The sequence below is a fragment of the Hibiscus syriacus genome, unplaced genomic scaffold (genome assembly GCF_006381635.1).
Source record: "Hibiscus syriacus cultivar Baekdansim isolate YM2019G1 unplaced genomic scaffold, ASM638163v2 tig00110602_pilon, whole genome shotgun sequence".
NCBI lineage: Eukaryota > Viridiplantae > Streptophyta > Magnoliopsida > Malvales > Malvaceae > Hibiscus > Hibiscus syriacus.
The window spans coordinates 380,268-392,849 of NW_024062798.1; the positions used below are offsets into that span (position 1 = coordinate 380,268).

The window sequence follows — 12,582 nt, forward strand, 5'->3', positions numbered from 1 at the left end:
TTTTTGTTATAATTTAATCAATGACTATTTAATTAAAATATAATTTAAATTGAGAGCGACTAGAATAGAACCAATCGAATATATTAATGATAAATTAAAAGTTTATGTAGTTTAGTGACCAAACTAACAACATCCTATAATAGAATGACTAATAGTGTAGTTTACTCATAAATATATTTTCTTCCAAAAATCTAAGAACTTTGAATAGTCTCCTTTAGGCAACTCCACGCTTGTCCCATCGACTCCATTTTCGGCTCTCTCTGTGTTTTTTTTTCGTCGACCGCAAAAAATATCCCAAAATGGACCCAACGGTACCCTTCGCATCGGCCGACGGAAACGGCGGCGGAGGAGTTGCACCTTTCCTTTTGAAAACATACGAGATGGTGGAGGATTCTGCAACGGACGAGATAGTGTCCTGGAGCTCCAGCAATAAGAGCTTTATCGTTTGGAACCCTCCTGAATTTTCCCGCCTTTTGCTTCCCACTTATTTCAAGCACAATAACTTCTCCAGCTTCATCAGGCAGCTCAATACATATGTGGGTTTCTTTTGCTTTTTTAATTAATTTTTTTCTTTCTTTCTGGGTTTATCTATTTATGGATTCATCTTGTTTGAATTCTGCGATAATTATCTGAAATTATGGGTTTAGGTTTGTATCTGTAAATATTTTGTGATAATTAGTTGGTATAATTGATTTTTTTTTGTTGATAGGACTAAATGAATTGTGATAATTAGTTAGTATATTGAGGAAGTTGAGCACTGAGGAATTAAGGTGAATTGATTTCATTGAAGTCGTATCTCGTATCTCGATTATGTTCGAGAAGTTATATAGGAACTCATTAATTTGTGTCAGCCATAGGGATACAGTTACTATCCATAGGCTAGCAATCTAATTGGATATAGTCCAATGATGATAAAGTTTATTCCGGTAAGTCGTGTAGGCCTGTCAGAAGTTATATTAGCAAGTCACGGTTACTCGAGGGATAGATTAATTAGATATAGTCAGGTGATAGTGAATTTGACTCTGATAGGTCACGTAGGTCTATCATAAGTTATATTAGTAAGTCACGGTTACTCGAGGAATATTAGATATTCAAGATGATTATTTTAGAAATGTTCTTTTTATGTCTATTAGAGTTATGGGGTGTCAGATTCAAGTGTTATGGGGTTCCTTCTGTGGCGTTGAGGCATGAAGATAGTATGTTTGGAGGATCTTTAACAATGGTACAACAATTTTCTTGGTCATTGAGTGCTAGAAGTGAACCAATCTTGTGAAGAACATTAGAGAATTGTAGTAATTCTTTGTCTAATTTGGTATTTATGAATCTTTTGTTTCATTGTTTTAGAATTTCATTCTTCTTTGATGTAATTTCTTTATTCGGATTCGATTATGAGCATCGATATCGAGTTATTCATTGTTCCTACATGTATATGTTCCATTATTTCGTAGATTTTAATGTATTTAGATGGTCCTTGGATGATCAAATTTCATACCCTGTTCAGGTATATGTTGGAGCTGAAGCATTAGTTAAGAGAAATAATGAAATTGATATTTGTTACTTTAGTTTGATTGTGTTCTAGATATCTGAGGATTGGATACTGATGTTCATATGAATGTAACCCGGTGACAGGGATTCCATAAGATCGATCCAGAACGGTGGGAATTCGCTAATGAAGGTTTCGTGAAAGATCGGAAACATCTCCTCAAGAATATCCACCGGAAAAAACCGATTCACAGCCACAGTAATCCTCAGTTTTCTTCGTTAGACCTTGAAAGAGCCAGATTCGAAGAAGAAATCGAGAAGCTTTCGCGCGAGAAAACTGCCCTCGAGGACAATGTTTTGAGGTTTAAACAAGAACGGTTGGCTGCCAAGCATCAGATGGAAGAGTTGACACTGCGAGCCACTCAAATGGAGCAGAGGCAGGAAACTTTGTTTAACTTCATAGACAAGGCGGTTCATGATCCTACTTTTGTCGAGCATCTCGTTCGTAAGATCGAATCGATGGATGCTGTGGCATATAATAAGAAAAGGCGATTGCCTCGAATCGACCAAACCGAGCCACTTGAAGAAAATTGTGTTTTGAACAACAATGCTGAGTTTGGCAATGTTTTCCACCAGGATTTCTCAAACAAGCTAAGACTGGAGCTATCTCCAGTCGTTTCAGATATGAAATTGGTTTCTCAAAGCACGCAAAGTTCAGATGAAGATGGAGCAAGTCCGCGGAGAAGGACGGCTGAAGGAGAACCAAAGGACGCTTATACAAGACCCGAAGGCCTTTTGTTCACACCCGAAACATTAGACCTTTCGGGTGCCGCCACATCTTTTATGTTCAAAATGGATTCCGTGCAACAGAGATGGAACTCCAACGAGGAACCTGATAGTCACATTTCATGTCTACTAAATCTATCTCTGGCGTCGTCTTCGTCGCAAGTCAATAGAAGTCCAAGCTTAACCATGATGTCCCTATTCAGTCAGGAAATCGCAAAAGCTCCAGGGTCATGGTCAAATACCAACATGAAATACTCCGATAGTGGAGCCTCCAAGAACAGTGCAAACACGATCGATGGGGAAGCGACATTATCCCAACCGAAAGAAGGCTGTAAATGTACAACTCAAGAGCCTGCAGCTCCACCGGTTAGAGTGAACGATGTATTTTGGGAAAATTTTCTCACGGAAAGACCCGGTTCCTCCGACGATGAAGCGTCCAATTCCGACTACCAAGCGAATCCATGTGAAGAAGACAATATAAGCTCAAGCCACGGACTAGCAGCGAATGCCAAGAACATGGAGCAGCTTAGTCTTTGAGCAGCAAAGTTGCAAACTTTCCATAAATCATGTTATACATGATATAAATTCATACATACATATGGACGGATTATGTCTTAGTTCGATTAATACTGTTGTTACTTCAACATCTTAGAGGTCGTGAGTTTGAGCTTGCATTAATGTCTAATTTAAAAATTGTTTGTAGTTTAGAAATTGTATCATACATACATAGAGGATTCAATGCCTAAAATTGGTATAACGTAATGTTGAGGAAAATCCTTATGTATGGTTGAATGTTAGCATGAAAATTCATCTCATACATCATGGAAGGGTTCATCTAAAAAGATTAGCCACTGACCACAACTATGGAAAATATCTTTATATATAAAATTAAATAATAATAAAATAAAATAAAACCTAGACCCACCATTGCACCACCACCTACTTTTCAGTCCATAAAATCTCTGTTCAAAATATCAATTTCAAATAATTTGTGGGTCAAATCATTCTTGCTTCAGCCATCGGCCAACCCCATAAAATTTCATTCTATTTGTTTTTTAGTGTATGATTGCATTATTTTTAGGGTAAATTATAAACTTAGTACCTAAACTATTAATTTTAATAAATAAACTTAACTTTTTAAAAATCATACTTAAAATTTAATTTATATTTAATTTTAAATACTAAAACAAATTAAAAATTCAGTACATAAACTAAATTTAGATATTTAAAAAATAATATAGATATTAAAAGTATTAATTTTTTAATAATAAAATATTAAAATAAAATAAAAAACTAAACATTAAATATATTTTAAAAATTATTATTTAAATACTAAAAATGATAATTTAAATATTAAATATATAATTTACAGTAAATTTTTCAAGCATTGTATACCTATGGGGTGTCAAAGGAAGAAAATCCAAGAAAATAGAAACTGAATGTAGGCCTAACAAATTCATTTTTTCAATTTAATATATATAATTTAAGTTTAATTTATATATTTATAAAATTACTCCAATTTACAGAACCAAAACTCGAATAAAATTTTCAATTTTCATTTTAGAAATAAATTTATTTATTTATTCAACCAAATGCAGCAAAAGCCGAGTGCATTAATAGCAAATATTATATAATCTAATACACACATCCACCAATGCCTTATTCAAATCCATTGTCATCTTCAAAAAAAGAAGATCAAATCCCACATCATTTTCCCATCCAAAAACTTTCCCATCACCCAAACACAAAAAAAACACCCTAAATAATCAAAACCTAAACATTAAGAAATTTGAGTAAAACAAAGAAACAACCAAACCGGCCGGATATACTTTTTTCTTCTCTTGACAACTCTCAAGAACTCTCTCCTCAGTACCTGTAATGAGGAGGCTTGTAAGGACCTTCCACAGGCACGCTAATGTAGTCAGCTTGCTCCTTTGAGAGCTTGCTGAGCTTAGCTCCAAGCTTGCCGAGGTGAAGTGCGGCAACCTTCTCGTCAAGGTGTTTCGGCAAAACATAAACCTTCTTCTCATATTTGCCGGTCGACTTCTCCTTCCATAGCTCGAGTTGGGCAATCACCTGGTTAGTGAATGAGCAGGACATGACAAAGCTGGGGTGTCCGGTGGCACATCCCAAGTTCATCAATCGCCCTTCAGCCAACACGATGATGCCGGTTTTGGTATCGGGGAAGACCCATCGATCGGTTTGAGGCTTGATAGTGATGCGCTTGACACCAGGATAGGTCTCAAGACCGTGCATATCGATTTCGTTATCGAAGTGACCAATGTTGCAAACAATGGCATTGTTCTTCATCTTCATCATGTGATCGACCATGATGATGTCCTTGTTGCCGGTTGTGGTGACAAAGATATCAGCCTCGGAGACGACATCTTCGAGGGTCAAAACCTGGAGTCCTTCCATAAGAGCCTGAAGGGCACAGATGGGATCAATCTCGGTAACAATGACACGGGCACCAGCTTGTTTCAAGGCGGCAGCACAGCCCTTCCCAACATCACCATAACCACAGACAACGGCAACCTTGCCGGCAATCATAACGTCGGTAGCTCTCATCAAACCGTCGGGAAGAGAGTGACGGCAACCGTACAAGTTATCAAACTGTTCCAAGGGACAAAATCAAATCATGTCAACCATTAATAATCAATAAAACCACAACCCAATAACTAAAGCAAAGCATACAATAGTCTATACTACTCGAACTCGATTTTTCCTAGATTTAAGATCATATCTCCACAACTATATTCCAAATTCATATCAATTTTACAGTCAAATGAACGCAGTGCATCAAAAATCAAACAACCAAACACCAGATCTGAAGTAATTGACACAAAATATGAAACCAAAATCATCAGATCTGAATAAGAAAAACATGAGATCTACACTATAAAGAAGCTGATAAATGATTACCTTGCTCTTGGTGACAGAGTCATTGACATTAATGGCGGGGAACAACAAAGTTCCATTGGCTTGCATTTGATAAAGCCTCTTAACTCCGGTTGTTGTTTCCTCAGAAACACCAACCAGTCTCCCCTTCATCCTCCTGTACTTCTTGGGATCTGATTTCAGTCCATCTCTGATTATGGTCAAAACAATCTGAAACTCGGGGTTATCAGTCGAAGCCGGATCCGGAACCTGGCCGGTTTTCTCGAAAATCTCCTCGGCTTTAACACCTTCGTGGATCAACAAAGTAGCGTCGCCGCCATCGTCGACGATCAGATCAGGTCCACCGGTGGGACCCCAATCGAGAGCTCTCTCGGTACACCACCAGTATTCCTGGAGGGTCTCGCCTTTCCAGGCGAAAACGGCGGCGGAGTCACGAGCTATTGCGGCGGCGGCGTGGTCTTGGGTGGAGAAAATGTTGCAGGAGCACCAACGTACTTCGGCTCCGAGGGCGGCGAGGGTTTCGATAAGGACGGCGGTCTGGATGGTCATGTGGAGAGAACCGGTGATCTTGGCTCCCTTGAAAGGCTGTGAAGGACCGAACTCGGTCCTACAGGCCATAAGACCGGGCATTTCGACCTCGGCCAACTCGATCTCGAGTCGGCCAAAGTCGGCCTGAGACATGTCCTTGACCTTGTACTCACGGCCGGCGGCAGTTTTCTCGACGGAGAGAGCCATGACGGAGAGAAATGGAGATAAAGAGGGGAAGAATTCAGTGAATAACACACTCTCCCTTAATGAAGATTGGAGTGGGAGTGGCGAGAGATTTGGTAAGGAGAGAGGTGTTATAAATAGACTCAAGATGTGGAATTGAACGGTCAGGATTTGGTGGGTGGGTTGGTGGATCTCATCTAATCCTAGATGTTGATAAATCACGTAATCGTTGATATATTTTTGTCATATCTATGAATTTCATTTCAAATTAGTCCTTAAATTTTTAAATATTTAAATTTCATCCATAAATTATGATTATCATTTTAAATTAATACCCAAACTATATTTTTATTCTAAATTAGTTCTTATACTTTTTGAATATTTCAATTTTATCCTAAATTATATGTATATGTTAATCACATCTCTTGTTAATAAATAATTAGGCCAAGTTATATTATTATATGTTTGAAAAAAAAATTAGGTAAATTGTGGTTGAAATGGATTACACATATGGATGGATTTGGGGTGAAATTGGAAGGTCTAAAAGTTTAAAGGTTAATTTAGAATTAGTTTCATAGTTTTGGGATGAAATTTGAATGTTTAAAAGTTTAAGGACTAATTTAGAATGAGAGTCATAATTTGAGGATGTAATTGGAATGTTTAAAAATTAAACGACTAATTTCAAATGAGGGTCATAGTTTGGGAATATATAATGCAGTTAACTCTTTTAATAAATTAAATTCATATAAATCCAAATTGAACTTGAATTCATCAAGTAGTTTTCGTAGTAAAAGTAAAGATTATTTTTAGAGGTTTTGGGTATGGGGCAATTGTATTTGTAGGGTGTGTATGTGTTGTCAATAGATTAGAAAAATTTTGAATAAATATTATTTTATAATCATCTTAGACTATTCAAAAAATTGAATATATGCAAATTGTTTTAAAAAAAACAATTGACACCAATTAATGTGACACGTTAAAAAAATTTTGCCGCCCTTCTTTTAATTGTTTCTTATACCTCCAAAAATTGAATATATTCAAATAGTTAAAAAAAAATTGTCACTACGGGTTTACTGCCGTTAGCGCACTACAGAATTGATCACTTTTTTTCAGTTTTATAAATATATTGTCGCTTGATTCAAAAAATATAATTTTGATCGCTTACATTATCATTTTATTAAGATTTTATCACTGAAACGTTAGTTTCCGTGAGTTTAATGATGTGACACATTGGTAAAAATGTTTAATTTTTATTTTAACTCATGAAATTTAGATAAATTACTAATATTGAGTTTTTTTGTAAATCCAAAATAATTTACGGATAAAATATAAATTCACCCCTTTTTTCCATATGTTTTCTTCCACATTCCTATCTACTCTGCCGCTTCCCTTACTTCATCTGGTTTTTTTCCCCTTCTGTTTGGGTTGCTGAAATATTGATTATCCCAACCTTAAATCAAATTACTCCCAAACCCAATCCATTAAAGGTAGAGACGCAGTTGCAAGCGACGGAGGTGAAATTTTAGCAAGAATTATTTAATTTCATTGCATATTGTTGTGGGCAAATATAGTTTTGATGTTTTAAAAATCGATAGCGCGACAGGAAACCTATTGTGACCAAATCTTATTTAAATAAAAAACGAATATAATCATATCTTATGTGGGGATAATGATAAAGACTAGTAGCTGCAACACGAAACGGGAAGGCACTGTCGGTGATGACCTAGACTCGTGACTGTGATGCTTTTGTAACCCAAAAAAAATATCATCATATCTTATGTATTTTAAAATTAGTTATTAAAAATAGACAAATCATAAACATAAGTGATCATTCGTATAATTAACCCAAAAATTTATTTACATCATAATATTAAGTTGGCTAAGACTAGCAAAAATCTATTTTTCTTTTCCTATTTTTTTTCTTTCAAAGCCATAAAAATTCTTCAATTAAACAATTTATTTGACGGAATATCTTTGAGTGTAATGTTGTTTTTATTTAGAACAATTATTTTATGGAAAATAAATAATATCATGTTTTTATATTTATTTAGTTCGTGTATTTATTTTTAAAATTATATGTTTAACAAATTTCAAATCATAATCTCTATATTAATAATTTTCATTTCAGAATTGTTTTATTGTAAATAAAAAGATGAGAAACAAATATTGTGCAAAAAATCTATTATGGACACCTGGCTACTTTATGAAGTGACACTTTAAAGAAGGAAAAAAAATCAAATCTCATATCAAAACATCTAACACTTGTCCTTCACTGGATGGCCCGTTTGCTCTAATATATTTTTGGGTAAACTACGTGTTTAGTATTTAAATTATCAATTTTGATCTATTTCAGTATCTATAATTTTAATTTTTTTTCAAAATCATACTTAACATTTAGTTTTTGTTTTTTTAGTACGTTTTAGTATCTAAACTATTAGTTTTGGTATGTTTTAGTACCTAACATATTAGTTTTGGTCTGATTTAGTACCTAATTTTTTTTTTCAAATTTTAATGTTAAGTTTTTAACGGGGGTACTAAAATGAAACAATAACTAAACATTAAGTATGATTTAAAAAAAAAGGTATGGAAACGGACAAACACTGATAGTTTTTATACAAAATACGCAATTTACCTTTTTTTTTAATAATTTTAGAGTGAATATAAAGTAGTATGTGTTTGAAGACTCCTAACCATTTCACTTGATAATATGTTAATCATTTAGGTCGTTTGATTTGTGCATGATTTGAATTGTGGTTTGATGTAACTTAATCTACAATTAAGTTAAATATGATTTATAGTCAAAATCATTTAGAACAGTATCACAAATACATTCAGGACAATCACAAATAAAATATAACAGTGAACGATTAGTGATTGTCTGATGAGCAAAAGCGGACCAGAAAAATCTAGAAAGTATCCAAAGCAGACGAATTAAAAATCAATTTCTCCTTAACTACAGTCTCATCCAATCATCACGAGAAAAATTGGAGGAGTACAAGGGATTGACAATCTAAAAGAAGTTGTGGCCCAAGTAAATGAAAACACGACGAATCGATGGCATCACTGCCCAAACAAAAACTAATCGGTACATATATTTGGAAGCTAACAAAATATCATAAACAAATGAACGAAGAAACTATGCGTTAAGGAAGCAATCAACTAAAGAATCTCATAGAAGCACATAACAAAAAAAAGACCAATTGAAAAAAATTGTATAATAAATCTGAATGCACCGATAGTCTTAATACCTTTTATAAGAGAAAGGGTCCCAAGAATAAACATAAGGGTATGTTTAGTTTTAAAAATATATATTTTATTTTTTAAAATATATTTAATATTAATTATATTTTTAATATATTTTTCATATTAAAATGATTAATGATTATCTGTTTCTACAATGTGTTCTTTGTTTGTTCTTCTAATGATTTTTTTTAAAGATTGAATATGACATTCTCTCTTTAAATTTATAGAGTGTTTATTTAGTTATTATATTGATATATCTTGCTTTAAATCTTTAAAATGATTATCGATAGACGTTTATAATCATCAAAAGTAAATTATAATTGAATTGTGATAATGTAAATTTAATAATGAACTATTATTATTGTATACATTTTTTTCTTCAAATAAAAACTGATTATGTTTGGTTTTATATAGAAGTTTGTGACTTTGTGTCCCAAAAGTGAGATAATCAGGGACGGGTATGGGTCGGGTTGGGTCGAATTTTTGGTCCACTCGACCCGTTCCGAGAACAATGACTTCTCCAGCCGAAATCCGACTCAACCCATATGATATATACCCTCCACTCGATCCGAACCCGATTCGACTTTTTGAAATAAAATTCGAATCCAACCCGACTCGAAATAATAATAAAAAAATTTATTCAATAAAAATAGTGATTTAATTGAAAAAAAATAATATATAGAAGGATATTATTGTAATTATTCCTAAATATATAAGGTAAAATTATATTTTTTTTTGGGGTCGGGTCGGGTATTTTCACCTAACCCGAATCCGACCCGACCCGAACCCAATTTTTTTTAAATCCGACCTGATCGGGTCGGATCAGAACCTATTGGGTTCGGGTCTCATTCCCATCCCTAGGATAACATACATTCTATTTCTATATTTGTATTAAAACCAAAAAGAGAAATTCATTATCGAGCAACTTAATTGTGCCATTAGTATGGGTGGAGTAAGTTTAGGCGAGACGATAGCCCATTTTTTACTGGATAAATTACATATTTAGTCACTCACATATTTTCTTGATTATGTTTTGATCATTCATCGTTAAAAAATAAATAAAACTATTGAAGTGATATTTTTTTAAATGGTGACGTGATATTATATTATAATGGCACATCAAAATTACTATTAGTTTTTTTAATGGCATGTGATCAAAACATAATCAAAATGTAACATTAGATGTGATTTTGAAAAAATTTAGTTAGGTGACCAAAATACAACCGCATGAAAAAGTGGATAACTAAATACATATTTATCCTTTTTTTTATAGAGTAAGTCTAGTATTTAATACAATATCAGCGGAATATTATACCATTCTACAAGCAATGTGTAAATATCGTTACATGTTTTTTTATATTTATTTTTAGGGTAAAGAATATAAATAGTCTCCTAATTTTTAGAGTACTTGCATTTTGGTCACCCAACTTTTGAATCCTGCAATACAATCATCAAACTTTTAGTTTGTTTTCATTTTTGGTGACCAAAATGCCAGAGCCCTAAAAGTAATTATATAATTTTACTTTAAAGCTACTTAAAGTAATTAGTATGTTTGAAATGTAGTTGATGGTGATTATATATAAATTACATGTTTGAATTCTCCAAAGAAAAGGGAGAATTTTCAGTTTTCAACCTTTTTTTCAATTAATAAATCAGAATTTATGTAAAAACAAGTAAGCAAATACGTCACTATTTGGGTGAATATTCAATAAACTGATCATCTTTATATCTCTTTTGATTTTACCGAGTTGAAATTTACTTTTGGTGAGCATATGGATGTAAATGGACTGATTTTAAAACTAAGGGTCAACAATATAGATTGAAAGGTGCTTGCACCATGCCACCAAACCCCTAGAAGGTGGGGGAGTTGGTGATGTTTGAACCGATATAATATCAAGATAAGTATAGAATTTTATATTAAGAAGATGATTTTTTAAAATTTTAAAACATAAATTCATAAGATATTAAAAATAAAAATAAAAATAAATTATTAATAGAAGTATAATAATATTTAAAATATACGACTCCCTCTAGATTTATATCTACCTATTGACCACCAAAACTTTGGAACTAATTGTTTTCTGCTTACGACTTCTAATGTTTACCAACCCTAAATTGTAGGGACATAAAAGCTAACATCGTCCCCTACTCCAATTTAGTCGGCCATACAATAGTCAATATATATAAGTAAAAATCAAGAGGACGAAAATAGATTTTTAATAAAAATATATAGAAAAATCTAAATTATATAGTAATTTTAAAATTTTATGGGACGACTATCTCCATTTACCCTCCTCTCGTTCTATCACTGTTAATATATATATATGCTCAAATTTACATTCTTGTACACATGTAGTAGGTATTCTTACCAAAACTCATATAGGGTTGTATATATGGCTGTCCCTTTCTCCCATATATATGGGGTAAGGGGAGGTAAGATAGTAGGCTACCTCCAACACCTGGTTGAAAGCAGCTTCCGTAAGAGACCTCCGAATTATGAAATGCCCTCCGTGGGACTCGATCCTACGACATGCTCTACCAACTGAGCTGGATGGTCATTTCATAGGGTTGTATATATATATATGGTCAAATTGACATTCTTGTACACATGTAGTAGGTGTTCTTACCAAAACTCATATAGGGTTGTTTTGTTTATTGTCAAAATTTGAAACTATTTGGGAATATTAGACTATCAATTGAATGAAAATTATTAGAATTCGATGATAAATTCTTACATTTTGATATGTAATATAATATGTGATGGACCAATCAATTGTTAAGGATTTAAAAAGAAAAATAAATTTGGTCGAAGATTTAGGTTCTTTTCAAATGCAATCTTTTTCCTATGAAAAACATGATGAATTGCAAAATTTCATAGCAGCTCTTGATTCTTCAGCCTAGTCGGTTTTATTGTTGTAGGAGGCGGCGAATCTGATTGAGTTCTGTGACATTGTCACAACCACTACCCACCAGAGCTTGACAGGTCCTAGGGCCGGTATGATCCTCTACCGCAAAGGACCGAAACCCCCAAAGAAGGGCCAACCTGAAGGTGCAGTGTATGATTTGAAGACAAGATAACTTCTCTGTCTTCCCTTCTCTTCAGGGCGGTCCACAAAATCACCAGATCGGTGCTTTGGCCGTTGCCTTGAAACAATCCATGTCACCCGGGTTCAAGGCGTATGCTAAACAAGTTAAGGCCAATGGCAATGCAGTTGCCCTTGGAAAGTACCTGATGAGTAAGGGGTACCAGCTTGTTACTGGAGGGACCGAGAACCACCTTGTTCTGTGGGATCTCCGACCCCTTGGATTGGCCGGTATGTCAGTTGAACCACTTGGCCTTACGGTTATAGTTTAGACGTTTTGTTTTTCTTATCGAATTATTTTTTCATGTTACCCGCTAACACTTGATAAAAATAAATCTAAATATTTTGCCTTTAACGCTTTAATCTAATAATTTAATCT

At 33.8% G+C, this 12,582-nt stretch overlaps 2 protein-coding genes and 1 pseudogene across 2 annotated transcripts; 2 read left to right on the forward strand and 1 right to left on the reverse strand.

Annotated features, from left to right (window-relative positions):
- Positions 1-233: 233 nt before the first annotated feature.
- LOC120135062 (heat stress transcription factor A-5-like) lies at positions 234-2,861 on the forward strand. The gene is made up of 2 exons (XM_039151424.1): positions 234-536; positions 1,630-2,861. Exons 1-2 carry the CDS (start codon positions 300-302, stop codon positions 2,803-2,805), a joined length of 1,413 nt encoding a protein of 470 aa, XP_039007355.1. The 5' UTR covers positions 234-299; the 3' UTR covers positions 2,806-2,861.
- Positions 2,862-4,116: 1,255 nt separating this feature from the next.
- Positions 4,117-5,993, reverse strand: LOC120135061 (adenosylhomocysteinase 1-like). The gene is made up of 2 exons (XM_039151423.1): positions 5,191-5,993; positions 4,117-4,881 (listed from the first exon to the last, which is right to left on the reverse strand). Exons 1-2 carry the CDS (start codon positions 5,899-5,901, stop codon positions 4,135-4,137), a joined length of 1,458 nt encoding a protein of 485 aa, XP_039007354.1. The 5' UTR covers positions 5,902-5,993; the 3' UTR covers positions 4,117-4,134.
- A 5,520-nt stretch (positions 5,994-11,513) lies between these two features.
- Positions 11,514-12,475, forward strand: LOC120135137 (annotated as a pseudogene).
- The last annotated feature ends 107 nt before the right edge of the window (positions 12,476-12,582 follow it).